This window comes from Dermacentor silvarum, chromosome 4, assembly GCF_013339745.2.
Source record: "Dermacentor silvarum isolate Dsil-2018 chromosome 4, BIME_Dsil_1.4, whole genome shotgun sequence".
In the NCBI taxonomy this organism is placed as follows: domain Eukaryota; kingdom Metazoa; phylum Arthropoda; class Arachnida; order Ixodida; family Ixodidae; genus Dermacentor; species Dermacentor silvarum.
Window position 1 is genome coordinate 141,407,200 of NC_051157.2, and position 19,051 is coordinate 141,426,250.

At 46.3% G+C, this 19,051-nt stretch overlaps 1 protein-coding gene across 8 annotated transcripts in view; it reads right to left on the minus strand.

Annotated features, from left to right (window-relative positions):
* Positions 1 to 3,333: 3,333 nt before the first annotated feature.
* LOC119450690 (mediator of RNA polymerase II transcription subunit 25-like) overlaps positions 3,334 to 19,051 on the minus strand; it is an 86,890-nt gene continuing 71,172 nt past the window's right edge. For 7 of the 8 annotated variants that reach the window (XM_037714205.2, XM_037714215.2, XM_037714213.2 and 4 more), the window contains 4 exons: positions 17,278 to 17,520; positions 13,524 to 13,649; positions 9,863 to 9,979; positions 3,334 to 8,958 (listed from right to left, as the gene is read on the minus strand). In XM_037714205.2, the coding sequence (XP_037570133.1) occupies positions 8,767 to 8,958; positions 9,863 to 9,979; positions 13,524 to 13,649; positions 17,278 to 17,520 (678 nt within the window). In that variant the 3' untranslated portion in view covers positions 3,334 to 8,766. The remainder of the gene's footprint in view (positions 8,959 to 9,862; positions 9,980 to 13,523; positions 13,650 to 17,277; positions 17,521 to 19,051) is intronic. The other variant, XM_037714206.2, reaches the window with a different exon arrangement.

Below are 19,051 nucleotides of genomic sequence, written 5' to 3' on the forward strand. Positions count from 1 at the left end.
AATAAAAGAATAGACGATTACTTTCACGGTGCTCGCGGGATCGAATCCCGGCCACGGCGGCCGCATTTCGATGGGGGCGAAATGCGAAAACACCCGTGTACTTAGATTTAGGTGCACGTTAAAGAACCCCAGGTGGTCCAAATGTCCGGAGTCCCCCACTACGGCGTGCCTCATAATCAGAACTGGTTTTGGCACGTAAAACCCCATAATTTACTTTCACGGTGCAGCGTACCCAGCGGAGACAAGCTCTACGCTGCTTCGCATGTTGCTTGTGTGAAAGACGGCGTGGACGTTCACGCGAAGTGCCGTTCGCAACAGGGAAAGCAAGTATACGACGTCATCCTTCACGTGAGTAAAGTTTACTGTTATACTAAAATTGAAGTCACTAAACTGGCACCCTGAAACCGATTTTTAATCGACGCCTCACTGTTGGCAATGCATGCCTCATTTCGCTCCGGCGCGTTGTACGCCGCGGCCTATCATTTGATGCCCCTGTCACACTGTTACTTTAGAGTGTCATACAGCTCGATCTGGACCGCGTGCAGCTACACGCTCACTCGTAGGCTGTCGTCAGTACAGTCATGTCGAGTGAGCTAAACGATTCGGATTGTTGGATCGTGTGGCACTGGCCATGCTATCCTCGTTGACTCGTTTGGGACCCAGTCGGAGCCACCTGCTGCGCTGATAAACGAGATTTATTAACTAGGCGATCTTAATTTACCTGACGCGAATGTTCGTTTTTCATCATGTACAATGATCGAGGCTCATTAGGCCCCTTTCACGAGATACGATTTCGCTTGCGAATTCCTTTCCTTGCATACGCGCTTTGCTTTTACAATGATACATCGCAAATGTATATCACAAGAAAATTCGGACCATGTGAAACCGCGCCTCTCAAGCGCCAGCGACCGAAACGAGGATCGTCCAGTTAGTGCTCGCCAGCTCAAAATAGGCTTCCTTGGCATAAAATATTGCTCATCGCACATGCCAGTGCTATGCTGATCATACCGAATGCTAAGACAACGGCAAGCAGTCGTCAAATCAGCAAAGTCGTGACAAATTTCTTTTAAATGTTCAGCAGCTGGCCATGGACGCTGGCGTTGCACAACGAGCTGTAAAACGCACATGTGTAGCACGCTTTACAGAACAAAACCTTCTCACAAATATCAAAGAAGCTTACTTTACTCTCCTCACAGCTGCGACCCATTTCTTTCGCCGTTCGATCTCATAAGACTTGCCAGGAAACCTGTACAACTTTATCCCGGGCTGGCCTTCGTGGTTGTGACAGCCCTTTACGCAGCAGTATCGCCGGTTCCACTTGCCTTTTTTTTTTCACCTCCGACGCTTGCCTATGATGCGCATGCCATTGCACCGTCGCAAGACGTATAAAAAAATAAGGAGGCTGGTGAACAAAGCAAAACGGCTTCAACCGTGGCCGAGACTAAATGTAGCGCGCGGGAAAGAACACTCATCGAGCCGGCCGAGCTGCGGCGCCCACTTCCCAACACTGTTGCGTCGCTGCGCCAGATGGCGCCAGAGCAGCCGCAAACTCGACTGTACGGAGCCTATAGATGGCAAACGTTTTCTCATAACATGTGCAAGAAGTGTTGCCGAGCACCTTCGATATGCATTGGTCAGTGATGCCTCTTGAATGGCAAAGAGGTCATTCTTACTGTGAGCAGAGGCTTAGCAAGCCAGAAAAGATGCAGAAAGTTTAGACCGGTGGCCACTCTTGGAAGTTCGGGCACCAGCATCAAGTGACGCTACGGATTTTGCCAGGGTCTGCTGAAACTAGCCAACTGTTGATCCACACGTGATCACATTGCAACTTTTAACTAAAGAGAAATTAAAGACAGTCCAGGAAGTTTCGACAATTTTTTGGTGTAAAAACACCCCAAACCAGAAGGTACTTTGATATCTGCAACATCCCAGTGAGATACTGGCGTTGCAGCTAGGGGGCAGAATTGAAGTTTGGCCTTTTGTCTTCTTCGCTGACAATAAACCTTTTCTATCAATAATAAAAGAATGCAAGGTTTTTGAAATAATACTGCACCAGTCTAAATTGATTTATCCCTTTATGTGGCTCTAATGTGATTAGCTGCTTTTCTTTTCCATCATCAACCTTTAGCTGTTTCACTTTGGGGCAGTAACAAATGCTCGAAGGGCTGCTTCTAAGCTAGTGGGTTCATATAGACTTGTTTAGGAACACCAGGATGTAATCCAAACAACTTTTTTGCAGTGCATGCTTACTAAGTTTGTTTGTTTTACACATACCAAGTTGCTGTCAGTCAAATCAACCGCATGTCATGCAACTATAGTACAGTGTAGACCGCTATAACGTAAGTCGCCGGAGTCGCGAATATCTGCACTATAAGCGGTACCGCACTATAACCAAAACAACGATTTTCAAGCCTTGCACGTATGCAAAACATGTAGACACGCTTTGTACTATCGCGCGCACATCGTGATTACGCTCACTGGCGAAAACATAATCGCGATGTAGACGGTGCTCTTCGAGCTCGACAGCTTTGCTCAAAACGAAACAACTGTGTCCCGCAACCACTGCGGAACAAACCGTGACCGCTATCGACGCGATTATGAACGGCGACTTAGCGGTGCTGAAGGCACGCGCCCGACGCACGCACCGAGTCTCGACGAATTAATTACCATTCGCTGCAACAACTACAGTCCAAACCGCGGTCGCTATCTATGCGATCATCGATGGCGACCACGCAGTTTCTTAGGCACGCGGCCGACGCGCGCACCGAGCGAAACTACTGTTCGCCGCAACCGCTGCGGAGAAAACCGCGGCCTCTATCGACGCGATCGTGGATGACGACTATGCAGTTACGAAAGCCCGCGGTTATAACGCGGTGTTACGCGCGGCGGTAAACGCAAGAATACAGGCTATATAGACATCAAATAAGCTCGAAGCGTTCCGGCGTTGCTGTCATTCACGTACGATTTCAACTGATGGCTGTGGCGATGCTAACTCCGCCGCTTCGTTTCGGTTGGACGCTGGCGCCGTTCTTGCTCTTTTGCGTCGCACATTTGCGGCGCTCGTCGCCAAGTAGTCTGAATTAACGAGCACGGCCGGGAGCACGCACCTTGTTGAGAAGCGTGCTCGCTGCTGCCCTTGTCGGCGAGATTTTCCCGCGGAAGCCGCATTATAACCGGTATTTCGTCTCACGCGACTGCACTGTAAGCGGTATGCGTATACATGGAGTGCTATGGGAGGGTAAACGGGAGTCGGAAAAGGCCGCGTTGTAGCCAGTTCTGCACTATAAACGGTTACGTTATAAGTGGTCTATACTGTACAATGACAATGTAGGCTTTGTGCGTGTTTGTGCAATGAAGCATCATTTATTATACAACAAAACAAAATACATATATGTTACAGAGCATGGGCCATGCCTCACACAGTAGACAAAGAGGGCCATAAAAAGGCAATATACTCCCCATGAAATTCCATCAGCGTAATGTGAACGATATGCCAGAAGGCCCTGTTTTAAAACAGTCGGCAGTGTCCCGTTTATCTACTGTGACTTTTTACAACGTGCGGAGCTGGGCGTCAGTCTTCCAGCCCGGAGAGTTCTATACCAAAGTAATCTGTACAATAAGTTGTGCTGTCAGCGTCAACAGTTTACAAGGTGCGGGACCTGAGAAAAAAAAAAAAAAACGAACCTTTCCCCAGACTGAGCACAGGACCTAAAATTCACATTTGCAGCCTTTGTGGCATATGCGACAAATACAGTGCTGTAGTACCGCACAGCTGGCCGCAGGCAGATTTTGTGTGAGAAATTCTACCTCCTCGCGGAAAACCAGAGTCCTGCAAAGCTTTAATGCTGACCGCACGCGCGAGAAAAAACAAAAACAAAACAAAACAAAAGTACTATGAGCCTGTACAGTTTTGCTGGGGCAAGCCACTACTCCAAGCTAATCACGAGAAAGGTTTGTCAAAGCTGACACCATTTAAAATTTTGAATGTGACGCCACATTTGAGGCTCTTCACATTGTTCTCTGTTGTAAAGGTTCCAAGAGAGTGGAGGGCTGGGCTTGCTGGTGATGCGTAATTACTAACTAATTAGATGTACAGCAAAGGGACACAAGACGGATAGGAGTAGATGCACACAGTGCTGACTCACAGTCTTGTAAGTCAGGTTGCAGGTCAGTGCTCTGTGCATCTGTCTAGTGTCCCCAAGCTGTACCTCTAATAATGTAAAGGGATGAAGGGACCAAGTATTACTACAAGAAAGGTCGAACATCTTACGTAAAACTGTACACGAAGCAACAATGCCAAGTGGTTGTAGCTACTCCACCTACAGTTGCATGTAAAACATAGAACACCCGAATTCCTTTGCCGACGCAGAAGCAAGAGACGAGGAGAAGTTGAAACTGGTGCACTGGTGCTTAGTGAGAGAGAACAAAACGTAATTAAGACACTCAATATAACGAACAGCCAGGACAATCTTTGCATGCAAGAAGGATAAGAGAGCAAACAACACAGGTGGCCTGAGAGGTGTCCGTTGTCTCTCTCCTCGTACACTACATACAAATGCTCTGGTTGCCCAAATGAATAACTCGTACCTAGCAGCTCAGATACATTCTATTAAAATGCATAGCATACCTTAGGGCATGCTCATACAGCACGAATGCGATAATTAGCACGAATTCACTGAGAAAATCAGATATGATATCATGCTGCCAGTAGCCACTTCTGCATGACAAGATATGAATTAGATGCTGACAGACAACATTGTGAGAGGTCATCCAAGCTGTACAGCCCAATCTCTCGCTCAACATGACAGCAACACAAGTCGCGGTGCATAGATAAAGCAGAGATAAAGAAATCACAGTATGTACAAAAGGCATGCTTCCACACTCACTGCTCCATGCCAACACAAAAATGTAGCTTTTTCTTTTTTGTCTGTGTTAACAATCTGCAACAAATTGGCAGCAACAACAATGTCAACAAAAAAAGACACTTCAAACTTTTTTGCTGAGGCACTCTAACATGGCCAGGCTGCCACTTGGTTTCGCTGGGGGCTGTGCACTGTTCAGATATGATAACTAAAACGGCGAACCACATGTCGTGCAACACATTTCCGGTGTTAACTCATCTCTGGTGTTATCTCTGGGATAGCTTTATCATGTACTACAATTCTTGCCACCCGATGATCATACTGTTTATGGTCACCTGAAATGCTTGCCACAGAGGGTGTTCTTTAAAACCACGTGTAACAGACTTCGGCTAAGATAACTGGCAGCAGTCATCGCATAGCATGAAACGGACATGCTAATTCCACGCGACAGCACGCCAAAAATATACATATAAAGTGCAGTTGGTCACTAAACTTTACGGAAGATGGCATTTGGAACATGACAATCAATTACGGAACAATACAGAACATGGCAATTCTCGCGACGCCTGGGCACGCAGCCTTGAATTTAGAGTTTTAATCTGTTGTAGGTTTTTAAACCTACACAGGGATCTCTTAAATTAGAAGAGCCATGCCTTAAAAGAGCTGACATACACATTTGTCGAGGAATCCATGTCTCGTAAACTTTTGTGCCCGACTGTGTGCACCGTGATGTCGTTGCTATATACTGCTTCAAAATGCAATACAGGGTACAAAAGAGGCATCATCAATCAAACAAGAAGTTGTACTTCTGAAACGGAACACATCCTAGCTTGACATTGTAGCTGCTCTAAAATAATGCGCCAAAAAAAAAAAGAGAGAGAGAGAAAAGGCCACAAACAGGAAAGGTGCCTTAAAGCAAAATGCGCTTTGTGTTACATGGTGTCCCTGTAAACACACTGTACCCAATGGGTTCAGGTGAAGCAACGTTTTCTTGCGCAGTGGGCAGCTATTCTGGAATGGTTCTTTAGTACATTCTCAACAGAGTGCTACTGTGAAAAGCAACTGAGCAAACTATACATAGTCAACAAATTCACACTGAACAACAAGCACAACAATATAGCCCATGACAAGAGCCATTTAAGAATTTATCCTTTACAGAGTGCAAGAACAGCCCACGGAGCCAGATAACAGATAAAAGGACTTGAACATTAAATTATAGTGAAATATTTTTCACCTTTTCTTGGTAGGTCTTAAATCACAGGCTAAGGATTGAAGAAAGACTGAAGCAGGTCTTCGATTAAAGTACTTGCACGCACTAAATAAAACTTGCTTCAACTTCTGTTCTTAAAACGACCCTATATTTCCGCAATAAAATGCAGAAAAAAAAAAAAAACTATGAAGTATATTATTTCAGGCAGCTGTGCTCAATTTAAACTTAGATTCTCATAGAACAGGGGTGCTATTTTGGACATTGTCCAATTCCACCGTATTGACGAATTCTGTAATGGTTTTGAGCCAATCACAGGCCATAGCAGCTCCGACTGGCTCAAAGCGTGGCTGTGGCCCTCTGACTGGCTCAAAATACTGACATGGCAGAATTTTGCAATGCCCAAAATAGCGCCCCGGGTAACATTAAATGACATCCTTGTGCCATACAACTATGGCCAATTTTACCCGCGCAGCACAATACAAATAGGATACCGTCACAAAATCACACGCAACATCTGAAGTGCGCTGCGCTGACCTGCCACACACTTTGGGGCTCATGTGGCCAGAACAACTAAACCTGCTTGCATTCATGTGTCAGTTGCTTTAGCTAAAACGCACACTGTTGTGTGAAAGCTGATATGCAACTAGAAACAAGACAGAGAATCGCAGGAAGATGGACACTTGAAGTGATATACAGCGACTGAACAAAGGATGCCTCGAGTTGGAGCCAACGTTTCAACAAAGGGACTTACTTGCCTGGTGAAGATAAGTCTGCTCATCGAAACATTGGCTCCAGCCCGGGACATTCCTTGTTCTATCGCTGTTGACTAAAATGTAACATGGTGAGATTTGGAATCTATAAAACAACAGCATCAACGAAGTGACATTAACAAAAGGCTTAACAGGGAGAGAAGAGGCAGCAAAGGTCACACAAGCAACTATCTTAGGTGATGAGGGAAAAAAAAAAAAAACTGGAAAAAAAAAAGAAGACCTGCGTGCTAATATATTACAGTTGCTTTGGAATCCTATTTAGTAGTGGTGCTAGAACTTCAGAGCACAACAAAAGATGCACAAGATTACACAGTATTGTAAACAAAAAGGGTGAAATTCATTGAATGGCGCATAACAGCTGCTAAAGGAGGCAGAGGTGTTTCGAGGGAGCATTCCTTCGACATGGCAAAAGCCACTGCTATCCGAACAAATTCCCTACAACGTGTGCGCCATGGAACATATCAGTACGTGACAGCACCATGACACAAATAAAATTAACAACAACTGCTAGAACAAAAGTAAACAAACTAGTAGGGTACTTTCACGCTATTATTGCATAACATTTTATCTTTGTTTCTCTACTCCATCAATCTCTGTTGTGCGAGAATTATAAGGAAGGCAGTACATTCTAAAAAAAAAAAGAAAACTAGTACCCATTGGGGCTCATCTTGTCCCCAAAGAATAATTGTCATCTATCTTGAGTACCTTTCTGTTCTTCAATGTTGCGAACCCAGTACTTCCAGGTCATCAACAGCACACACGTTATCAGTGTGACATGGCATCCTTGACAGGAAAGTCGCCAGAGCAATGTTTTCAAGCAAGGAAACGCAAGCAAGACAGGTGACCATTATTGTTTGGGGACAAAATATGCCCCAAAGGATGCGAACATTTTTTAGCATATTTAGCATAAAATTACTTTCGCGAGATATACTCCTGCTTACAATGTGCGTTCTCTGAGAAACAAAACATATATTGAATAAGGAAGACTAAAAAGGCCATTTCAGCTTTGATGTTTGCTTCCTATGCAAACAATCATGCAGCGGCTTAAAAAGAAAATGTTTTTGTGCTTTAACCAGGCAGTTTACCGTATGCTTTCTAAAAGGCAGACTACTGCTTCAACAGAGGACGCTGGTTTCCCGAAGCTGGAACTCTACTAGCAAAAGTTTGTTCAAGAGTTCGTCACTGACAACTGCGATTGCCGTGATTACAAGAAGACTGCCATGGCAATAGCTCAAGCGAGGTTGGCACTTACGTAAGAAAACTTTCGGGAACATAAACCCTGGGGCGATATTCTGTAAGAGTCTACCTAGTGGACTGTCCATTTCGGCGGCCGTTGATTCGCTGCTGCTTGACGTGCAGGAAGGAGACTGGCTGGCACCTTCCTGCACATCAAGCAGCAGCGAACCAACGGCCGCCGAAATGGACAGTCCACTAGGTAGACACTTACAGAATGCCGCCCCTGGTCTTTGATGTCGTTTCATTGCTATTCATGCTTTATGCCTTAAGTGGATACGAACGTGGTTCGGTGACAAGACCCACCGGTGGCTTTCCATACGCGCAGATAGACAGAACGCTCAACAAATTCCATTACGAACGTAATCGGACACTGCTGAGACTCCGCGAGTGTATAAGATGCATGCCTGGAATATGTACAACGCATGCAGTAAGAATGCTTAAAGCACGTCAAAACGATGCGGACGCGAGGAAATCAAATGTGGCCCTCCACTTACTTGCTGCCCCAACTAATGCCACCTGCAAATGACCAAACAGGGTAGTCGAGAAGACAGTCGTAAAAAGATTGAAAATGGAGAGATGAAGCGCGTCTGACGCAAAGCAAGCAAATATGGCCGCCCAAATTTGCTGCTCTCACTCGAGTCTCCTCAGAGGAGCGAGGGAAGGAGGGGGTGCAAGACAGCTGCGCCGATCAGCCGTTGTGGGGTCCCCCCGCACCCCCCAGCAGGTCTAGGAGAGCAGTGTCGTCCCACCCGGGTCCACCGCCACCCTGCGACTGGGGACCCTGCGGGCCGGGTCCCCCCATGCCCAGTCCTCCGGCCAGCTGAGCTCGAATGCTGGATTGCTGTTGCAGGTTCTGCAGCATCTGCTGCTGGCGCATCTGCTGCACATAGAGCAGATGGGGGGGAGGTCACACCACTGGTCAGGTCAGACCGTACTGCTGTTTCAAAGACACTGTATACTGAAAGCGTTGGGTTTACAATGATGGGAAATGCACAGATGTACAGGTGCATCAGTGTGAGCTGAAAGACGGTGCGTGTTGGCTCCAAGAATGCAGAGCAGCACCGAAACATTAGAAAATTGTTTAATAAATACCAGTAACTGCAACGGTGTTTAGCTCTCATTTTTCGTATGTGGGCATCGCCAGGCAGTCTTGGGTCTCTCCGATCTCGGGCACCGTGTTGCAGCTCATATTGAACGTGACTGTACCCCTTACGTGAAATTTTTCGCAGCTCTGAAATTCTCTGCATTCTGCCACCCCTGCAATGTTGTTGCAGTGGTTGCATATCGAAACCGTAACTTCCTCTTGAGCAGCAGAATGTCATAACCATAGCTAGAAGGATGTACTGTAGCGTAGCATCTCGGGAAGCTCACTGCCCACTCTATTTGAACAAATTATAAACCCCTTAAAGTTTAAATTAACGACCCTCCACTACGTGTAGTGCAATTACGAAAAGAATGCACCACCGTGGGTAGGTGCACAGTAACTGGACATACCCGTTGCCGTAGCTTAGTGTCTATGGAAATGCGCTGCTTAGCTCGAGGTCATGGTTCGATCCATGGATTCGGTGGCCGCATTTTGGTGGGGGCAGATTGCAAGAACACTCGTGTACTTATATTTAAGTACACATTAAAAAAACCCAGCTGGTCAAATTTAGTCCTGAGTAACACACTACTGCATGCCTCGTAATTAGATTGTAGTTTTGGCACGTAAGACCCCACAATTAAAAAGAGCACTTGGACATAGCCGAGCAAACAGAAACTCGACTGCAAGCATCAGTGCTGACCTGCTGAAGAATGTGCCTGAGGTTGGGCGTCTGGTTTGGTTGGAACCTCTGCTGCTGCTGCTGCTGCTGTTGCTGCTGCTGTTGTTGCTGTTGCTGCTGCTGTTGCTGCTGCTGAAGCTGCAAAATAAGACAGAAAGGAATCCATTGTGTAGCACTTGGTCAGGAGACTTGTGTCACAATTGATGCTATCCATAAAAATGCCCTCACCTAGAGTATAGACAAGTGATTATGCATATTATATGGAGTACAGGAAGCTACAGTGGCCCTTTAAGTGGCGGCAAAAAATCCAAAAATGCGATCAGAAAACTATTTTTATTTATTGCACACCTAGGCAGCATCTCTTTTGCAGATTCGAAATATATACAGTTAAACCTGGTTATAACGAACCTCCATATAATGAATTCCTGGATATAACGAAGTTTTTCGATTCCCCGCCGTTATTCCATAGAAGCACATGTATTTGAGAGCTCTACGTAATGAAGTGGCAGCGGGAGACCCCCTCGAAATAACGAATTTTCCCTGCCAACAACCTAGAGATTTCGCCCCAAATTTTGTCATTTTTGCGTGAGCAGCAACCGAAAGCACCTTCTCCGCCGCGTACGAAATGCGAAGCGGCGGCGTCGAGGCGAGAGCGAGCGTACGTGCGCAAGGCGGGCCTGCATCCTTCGACCCGGCGATCTTGCCGCCGCGGGCGTGACCTTTCCCCCTCCCTTCATTCAAACCTGATCCCGCCGCTTGCTCCAGCTGGCCTAGCCCGCCAAGCCGGCACTCTCCTTTTCCAGTTGATGTTGGAGAAGGAAAAAAAAAAAAAAAATGTTTTTTTTTCAACGCGCTGGCAGCATCACTCTTTGGTTACTGCGCAAGTCTCTGTGCTTCACTTCACTAACCTGACACTAGGTGACACTATACGACACCATCGTGTCGCTTGCTCTTCGTTTCCAATGCCTCGCGCTTGTGCGAAACTACACGCATCCACGGGACTTTTTTGTTCATAGCAACTTTAGTGTATTGGGAATAAATCTTGAGCGATGGTTGTATTTCTGTATGAAAGCATGATGTGCGCGGTAATGTAAAGGATTCTTTTTCCTCTCTTTTGGTCACAGAAAACGGGTGCACATTACAATCGAGGGCGCGTTATAATCAAGTAAATACGGTAAGCGTTTCTTTTTCGAAATTTCGTGCCGAACCTGCATATAACGAAGTTTTTCGGGAATTTGTCAATTTCGTTATATCCAGGTTTAACTGTATGACATGGGGGTAGTAAATTAACGACTTGTGTCTGAATATACACAAATTTAGGTGCTAGTAGAAGGTTCAGTCCATCTAACTTAATTCCTTGCCGTGCCAAATCGGAACTCTCGTTGTAGTTGGCGAGATCAGAGTCACTGGATGTGTCTATAGCACAGAAAAAACTGCCATTACTGTCAATGCTTTCATGCAGAAGCAAATAATCTTCAAAGAGCTTGACGACTCAATAAAATGAAAGTCACACTTTTGCGATGGGCGGCCAACACATGACTGGCAACTGCCATTTTCAAAATCTCTACTGGACAAACCTAGACGAACGGAGTCTGTAGGCCCCCTACAGGGGCCAAATAGGGAACCTATCAAATGTATTGGACCAGCCCAGCCTGTTACTGGCACTTGGAAAGAGCGACCAAACATGTGGAGGAGCAAGACTCGTCCTCAGCATTAATCGGTAAAAAAATTGTAACCGAGCAAGCGTGTCCATGGCACTTAAAGAGTTCCGAGAAAGAGTGCAAAGAGACATCGCCATGAATAAGCACCGCAATGTTATTACTGATAAGGTTACTTTGCTTTCAGTAATGTGACTTGAGATGAAAGATGGGTACAGCGTTACGACTCTGAAGGGAACGGGATCAATACAGTCAGCGACGAATTATTCGGACAGCCTCGCGGCACAGCCATGACAGTGTGCCATGTGATAGTCTGAACTCCAACTGAACGACTGTGCTAATATGGCTACCGAGTAAAGCAGAAACAGGCATATTTTCGTTTTGAGACGTCGCCGGCACTCCACGAAACTAAAGCCAGAGAAGCGTATTTGATCTAGAAGTCGCCAATGAGAATTCAGTTGCATGCAATGACTGGCTATCTGTAACAATAGCATGACAATGGTTGAAATACGTGTCACGATTTTGTGGCGATGCTATCCGCCTGATCCTATGCCACTTGTTATAATCTACCGCCCATGGCCGGCTGATCCCATTGATAACGCGTGCGAAGTGTGGCTCTGACCACTGACGAAGCACGAAAAGCATGAAAAGGAATAGCATGAAAGGCATTGCTAGAAAATCGGGGCCACGTAATGTCTAGGTCGAGGGCAAGCGTATGTGGGAGCAGCAACACGTGCTGGCAAACAACGGCCCTATTCTTGGCCGATCACTTACGGAAGATGCACTCATTCGCACCGACAGGTGGCACCGTTCTTGCACTTTTATAAAATGGCATGCTTGGCAATGCGCCAAGAATGCCATCGTTCGCAAACGCCGATGAGTCGCATTTTGCGCTAGCCACATAAAAGATAGCATGTTCGGCAACACGCCAAGAATGCCACTGCTCCTTGCATACAGTCATGCAAAATTGAAGTTATCTCCCAAAGCCACGATACAAAAATATGGCATACCTTTTTTGGCCACTCGTGGAATAAAGCCACTAGTTCTGAGTGAATCTGGTATTTCAGACTCTCGATTATTTGTACGTTTTTTGGTGGTCCCCGTCGAGTCAGAATTATCGGTTGGCCACTGTAGTAGAGTGACTCAGAAAGGTAGTGGTTTTATGTTAGACCCATAATCAGGATGAATTCTTTATAGACTGCAAAGATTTCTGTCTTTGTTCTTTAACTTCTGTGCTGTAACTTCAGGTGGATGACAAGGCCCTGATATGCGACCCACAGTCATGTTTGTACAGTTCTGAGAAGAAAAATTTGTCGCAGTTTCACCCGAAAGGCAAAGCACCAATTGCGATAGCGAATTAGTAGAGAGCTATACGGAGTAAGGATAGTAGTTTTATCAGTTTTATAAACTTGGACACCAGCAACGCGCAGAACTGTTGTCGACGCTGTCGGCGTTTTGCCCGCGTTCGCACTGAACGCCCGCGGCGTTTTTATATAAATACGCATTTGGTGCGCAGCTAAACGTCGCCTCCCCTCCCTCCCTCCCGTCCCCCACAGCCTTTCGCGCGACGGAAAAAGTTGAAGTTGAAGTTTATTTCTTTCTTTGTTACAGAAAGAGGAACAAGAGCTAAAGCCATGTGGCCTGACAGAGGCTCTTGCTCCTAAGCGCGTTCGGCAAGCAAATAGTTGCGTTTGCTCTCTATATATGAAAAGGAGGAAAGAGATGTTTAATTCTGCAGCCCTTCAGGGAGCGCGTTTTCTCTCCGACGTACGTTCGCTCCCCGTGAAAGCGCGCGTCCCTCGCGCCCTTTCACTCGCACATACAGCGTCCGGAGCGCGGCGACGATTTCATTGCCGTTGACGTCATATGGAACCTCACGGCGATGACGACGGCAGAAATCTGCTTTGGAGTGTCCATCTAATTGCTATCGCAATAAAAAAGAACAAGATCCACCACGCACACACAGACACGTACACACATGTACACAAACAAACAGACAAACCAGGGTGTGTGAGTCGACCAACCTGCTGTGCCTGGTGGGTGACGACACGCTGGCGTTCCAGCATGCTTTGCTGCTCTTGGGCTGCCTTGTACTGGAGCTCCTTGGCCTGTGCTGCCTCCAGGGTCTGCTGCAGCTGCTGTATCTTCAGCTGCACAGAAGGCACACACACGGGTGAGCTTTGGTTTAAAGGTACAGACAACTACAATACTTAAGAAACAAAACTGCAATTATCAAGCAGATGACTACATTTCCTGTGCTGCCCAGTCACGTCACAGTGTTTCCATGTACTGCAACACTGGAGAGAACTTCCCTCACTGGTAGTAAAGTCAGGTGATGCATTTTCCATCTGCTCCTCAGATGCGATCAATAGCTTTCCCTTGCAGGCACTTTCTTTCCAGCTTGGTCATCCACAAGTTTTGCTGTGCTCAAGAAAAATTCTGGTCTCCACATGCCTTTTGAGTGCTCCATGTGGTTGAGCAAGGAAGTCTATGGACAACTATATCTACAATGGCCGAGTCACAGTCACTATAAGACCATGACCAGAGGTGAATAGCCGCACCTGTAACTTTGTAAAGAAAATCTGAAGGAAAAAGAAAAAAAGAAAGAATTACCCATGTATAAGCCGCACCAATGATTTCAAGAAGGTTGGCAGCATCATTTACTGTGTGGTGTGAGACTCCCAGCACTTCTTTTTTTTTTTCAGCAACTGCCGGCAGGCGACGTGCAAAAATTATGGAGGAATAGCCAAGACTAGATAGTGACACAGCCACCTGTTTGCGCTTTTCGTTTTATCACTGGTTTTATCTTGTTCGTCCATCACGCACAATCTTGAAATCTGAACGTAATGATCCTCTCTGTTTGCTCCTGCGCATGTGTTTACAAGTATGCTGCTATCAGTGCTTCTGAATGGGGATATACCTGAGCTATACCCATCACTTTAAACTGAAAGTGGTTGGCTTCACCAAAGTTATAGAAAAAGAGCTGATGGACGAAAGTTCGGGGTTGACTAAAAATGTGTACGACGATGATGCTCCCAAGAAGGTGCACTCGGGACAACAAATGTACAGAGGCACGCTTTCCGAGGGAGGCAGCATGTTCCCGGAGACAGAAGACTCACTTCTCCATTTCGTGACGAAGACCCGGGGCAACGGCTGCGCAGTTTAAACAGAGATGCTGCGCATGAAAGCACTCGACATCGCACGAAGCAAGGGGATTCCGGCTACAATGTTTAAAGCCAGCAATGGATGGATCCGGCACTTCATGAAGTGAACAACCCTGTCTCTCCGCCGTCGTACAACGATGTGTCAATGTCTGCTGGAGGAATACAGAGAAAAGCTGCTCTCGTTTCAGAAATTCATTATCAAGAAGCGCAGAGAGCATGAGTGCCTACTCTCTGAGACTGGCAACGCCGATCAAACCCCGGTTTGGTTTGACACACCAGAAAATGTGATGTAAGCATTGCATGTTTTAGGTGTGCTGCGTCGGTGTCAAAATATACTACCTGTAAAACTAAAGCTATTATTATGTAACGCTCTTCTTTCTTCACATTTATATTATTGTCACCTGGTCTGGGCCACGGGCTCTAAAGCATCATTAAATAATCTGGCTACAAAAAAAAAAAAAACAAAAGGCCCTAGGGTGCATTGAAGGTGTATCACATAATGCACACACCGCTTTATTTCTAAAGTATAGAATTTCAAGAGTAAACAGTTATTACGAATACCAGCTTTTGTCAACATTTAAATAAGAAATACGCAGAGGAAGTACCCTCTTACGTACTGTGGCCGATTTGCAACCAAATCCTGCCAGTCGCGTCACTCGACATGCAGATAATTGGTATGTACCATGTCCGCGCACTAACTATGGACTCCAAACATTACATTTCCGTCTTCCGAGTGTACTGAACAAGTGGAAGTTTACAATTGAAAGTTTAAGTATCTTGTCTAAAACTGATATATTACGTAGGATGTGCTGATTGTGCTATTCATGAATATGAGGTCATTTCTTGTGATGGCTAATTAGTGTCATTCATTTATCTGTTACTTTGTTTTTGAATGTTTTTTATGTATTTCAGAGTTTTATTTTACGCTTTGCTGTGACAGGCCACATGCGTGTTCCTTTTGTGTTGTCACTCTCCGCTGCCTGTAATTTTGTTATTTTGTTTTGTTTACTGGGTGATGGGGCCAGTCAAGTTGTGAATTGCAGCTTTTTCCCCATCACACCCAACCATGTCTATGTGTACTTTTATGTACCTGCCATGTGGTTAAATAAATTAAAACTCAAAACTCATGATAGGGGATGGGCATAAAATACAGCCTTGCGCTATTATTGCGTTAGAACTTTCCAGGGGCTACCTATGTAGGTACAGTAGAACCCAGCTGTTACGTTCCTGGGTGCTGTTCCCGGCTGTTACGTCGTGTTCGGCCGGTCCCGGCACAGCTCCGAAAGGACCCAATGCATTGGTAACCCCCGCTGTTGCGTCGCAACTGTGGGACCATTCCCGCATCATGCATTGAGAACTGCCAGCCTGAGTGGCCATTTTTACTTTTCTTGTCGCTTGGCTGGGTGGCTTGACGATGGAATTGGCCGCCCAAAGTGCCGGGGGCACCACCCCATGACGTATTTTCTGTTTCTGCCAGCAAAAGCATGGCCTTTCAGATCCGTATTTGCTATCTAAAGATGGTGTCTATGACGCGTTATGGCCCCAATATTGGTTTAGGCGGATAGCTGTTCCGTTAAAGCCAAAGGGCTTTAAAGCTGGCGCTGCGCGCCGTATGCTGTATGTGCGAGTGAAAGCGCGCGAGGGGAGCCGACGAACACGGCTAAATCTCGTGCGCACAGGAAAGGAAAGCGTGGAGGAAGCGCGCCTTCTTCCATCGCGCTCGAGGCACTGGCAAGGGAGCGAGGAGGGAGGGATAGTAAACGGCGTTGTGCTCTGGCATCAACTGCGTACTGCGCGGCGTCGTGCGGTCGCGCAGTCCGTATCTTGAAAGCGATCTGCGTTGGGGGCAGAGTCTATGCAGTGTAGGTGCGTCGGCGGCTCGTAGCTTTGTGCGTGCTGTGTGTTCTCGGCGCTCAGTTTGCATTGAAGCGATAGACAACAGCAAGAAGGTCACTTCGGTCACTTCTGCAGCGGCGCTTCCTCACACCAGCGTTTGACAGCGCGTGTCCGTACTCATAGAGTGTGATGTGTTCATGTTTACCTGTGGGCGCTGACACCATGCTTGTTAATATAGTTAATAAGCGGATGTTTACACGTTTGTACGGACGATAAAACTACTATCCTTACTTTGTACAACTGTCTACTAATTTGCTATCGCAATCGATGCTTCGGCTTTCAGGCGAAACTACGACTTTCTTTCACACGTAAGAATTAAAATAATATTGTGTGCAGTTCGACACTACTCCCATTTCTCGATTTTTCCTGTTTCTCGGCTCTTGTGTTTCCCGACTCCTAAGTTTTTTTTTTACGGTCCCGTGAAAAACGTATCAGCGGGGTTCTACTGTACCAGAACAAAATAGTCTCAGAATACTATGTTCTTTCCACACTGCTGCAGGAAACTACTGCGATGAAGTGTAGTCATTATGAAACCCTAATATTGCCAGCCCTTCCTGAACTGACTGAAAGCATAGCCCTGTCGTGACTGCTGTTCTGTGTTGTTTCTTAGTCTGTGCTCAATATGCTCCACCATGTTTTTTTGACAGCTGGTGTAGACAATTGCAGTATGCGGTTGAGTACTGCACTGAAATAAGAGATGACTCATTAGAAGACTGACCAGGTTCTGCTGTCGCTCAGCCTCGAGCTGCGAGAGCCTGTTGGCCTGCTGCTGCGAGACTGCGGCCGCTTGCGCCCCCGGTGGGAGACCAGGTGGCGGGCCCTGGGGTGGACCCGGGGGACCTCCCTGGGGTTGAGCCCCCATTGGCCCCCCTCGAGGCCCCCCCACCCCGGCCATGGTTGGAGGCTGTGCATTGGGGGGAACCTGCTGCTGCGGGGGCCCCTGCTGCTCGGGAGGCATCAACTGCAAAGGCAGGACAGAGGGCAGGAAACGGACCAGTGAGGCAGGCTGGACACACTGAAAAGACCCTGACAGGAATGTTTTAGTGTAGTCTTTGTTTCAGTGAACAGCTGAAGTGCCACCCGGACAAGAGTAAAACTAGAGTCAAACACACAAAGGAGAAAAGTGATGGTGGCATGCAGCTGTTCTGCATGCCCACTACATGATCTTTTTGCATTAATGGCTGGTTACACTGCCTTACAAGATGAGGATGTTTGTGCGGTCACGTTGCAATGGTGCACAAAGAAAAAGTTTCCATGCATGGCTCCGTACTGCTTACACACTCATGAAACAGTACATACTACGTGGAGATTGTCTCAAGCAAATTGCAAACGTGTAAGTGACAGCACTGTCATTACTGCACCTTTTCAAGGTCGCAACTGTGTGTTCCATTAGGGACCATGGGGTAGTTTGGCATTGGGTGTGATTTTTTTGCTGGCTAAAATTTTCTTTCGTTGCTTCGAAAACATGCTGTTGTTCATGACTTCTTCATAGAAAGCCACCTTGCCTTCCCAGCCTCTTTCCCTATATTTTTTATTGATTCCAGAAGTCTACTATGTTGCAACAGCTCAAGGCATTTGATAAACATTAAGTGATAGCCACTTACATCAAGCATTTCCTCAACTTCTGTTGCCTCACGTGCAAACAAAATCAATATTACCACACACCAGGGCTAAAATAAATCCTTTTTCTAATTGATGTGCAATGCATACTTGGTGAACTAATGGCAGCACAGATCATATATGAGATTAATAAAAAAAGTTCAATGCACACACTGGGGCTTCTCTGTTACACATGGTTTTATCGCAACAGTCATGCCTATGATGTTTATCTGATGCACAAACTGCGCTTGTGTACACTGACTGCAAAAGTGACTATGCTGCCATTTGCTTGGTAAATAAAAAAAAAGGGGGGGGGGGGGGGCGTCATTGCAAGGAATAGTGGATGATGCAGCTGTGAAGAGTGTCAAATTACTTAGGCCTCAACCTCTCCCCGGAGAATATGCAACTCCGCTCAATGAAGTCTGTATTATGCCCAAGTTTCACACTGTACAGTTTTTATTACTTATAAAGGCCAAGTGATTAGCCACGTTGATGATGCTTGCATTTTTCAGGACTGCAGCATACTACAATAAGAGCTAGAAATAAGCTGCAAATAAGGCACACTTCCCCTTATTCGTATAGTGGGGAAAACAACAACAGCAACAAAAACAAATGCACTAAACTGAAAAAGAATACTCCTGTGAAATAAGGTTTAACATTCACCAATGGCGAAGGACATGCAAGTCAAGGGCATGCATTGGCATCCTTGTCTTGCTCAAGCATTCTACGGCTGTGACAAGAGTGACAAGAGACAACAAGCCAAAGGACAACAAGCATTTGGTTTAGGGCGCAGGGTGGTCGGGGACACCGTGGCCCCACCAGTATGGCGTTCCATCTAGTGCCCACAGCTAGCTGTCAACAATACTCAGCAGTCATGACCACAGCGGCCTGCA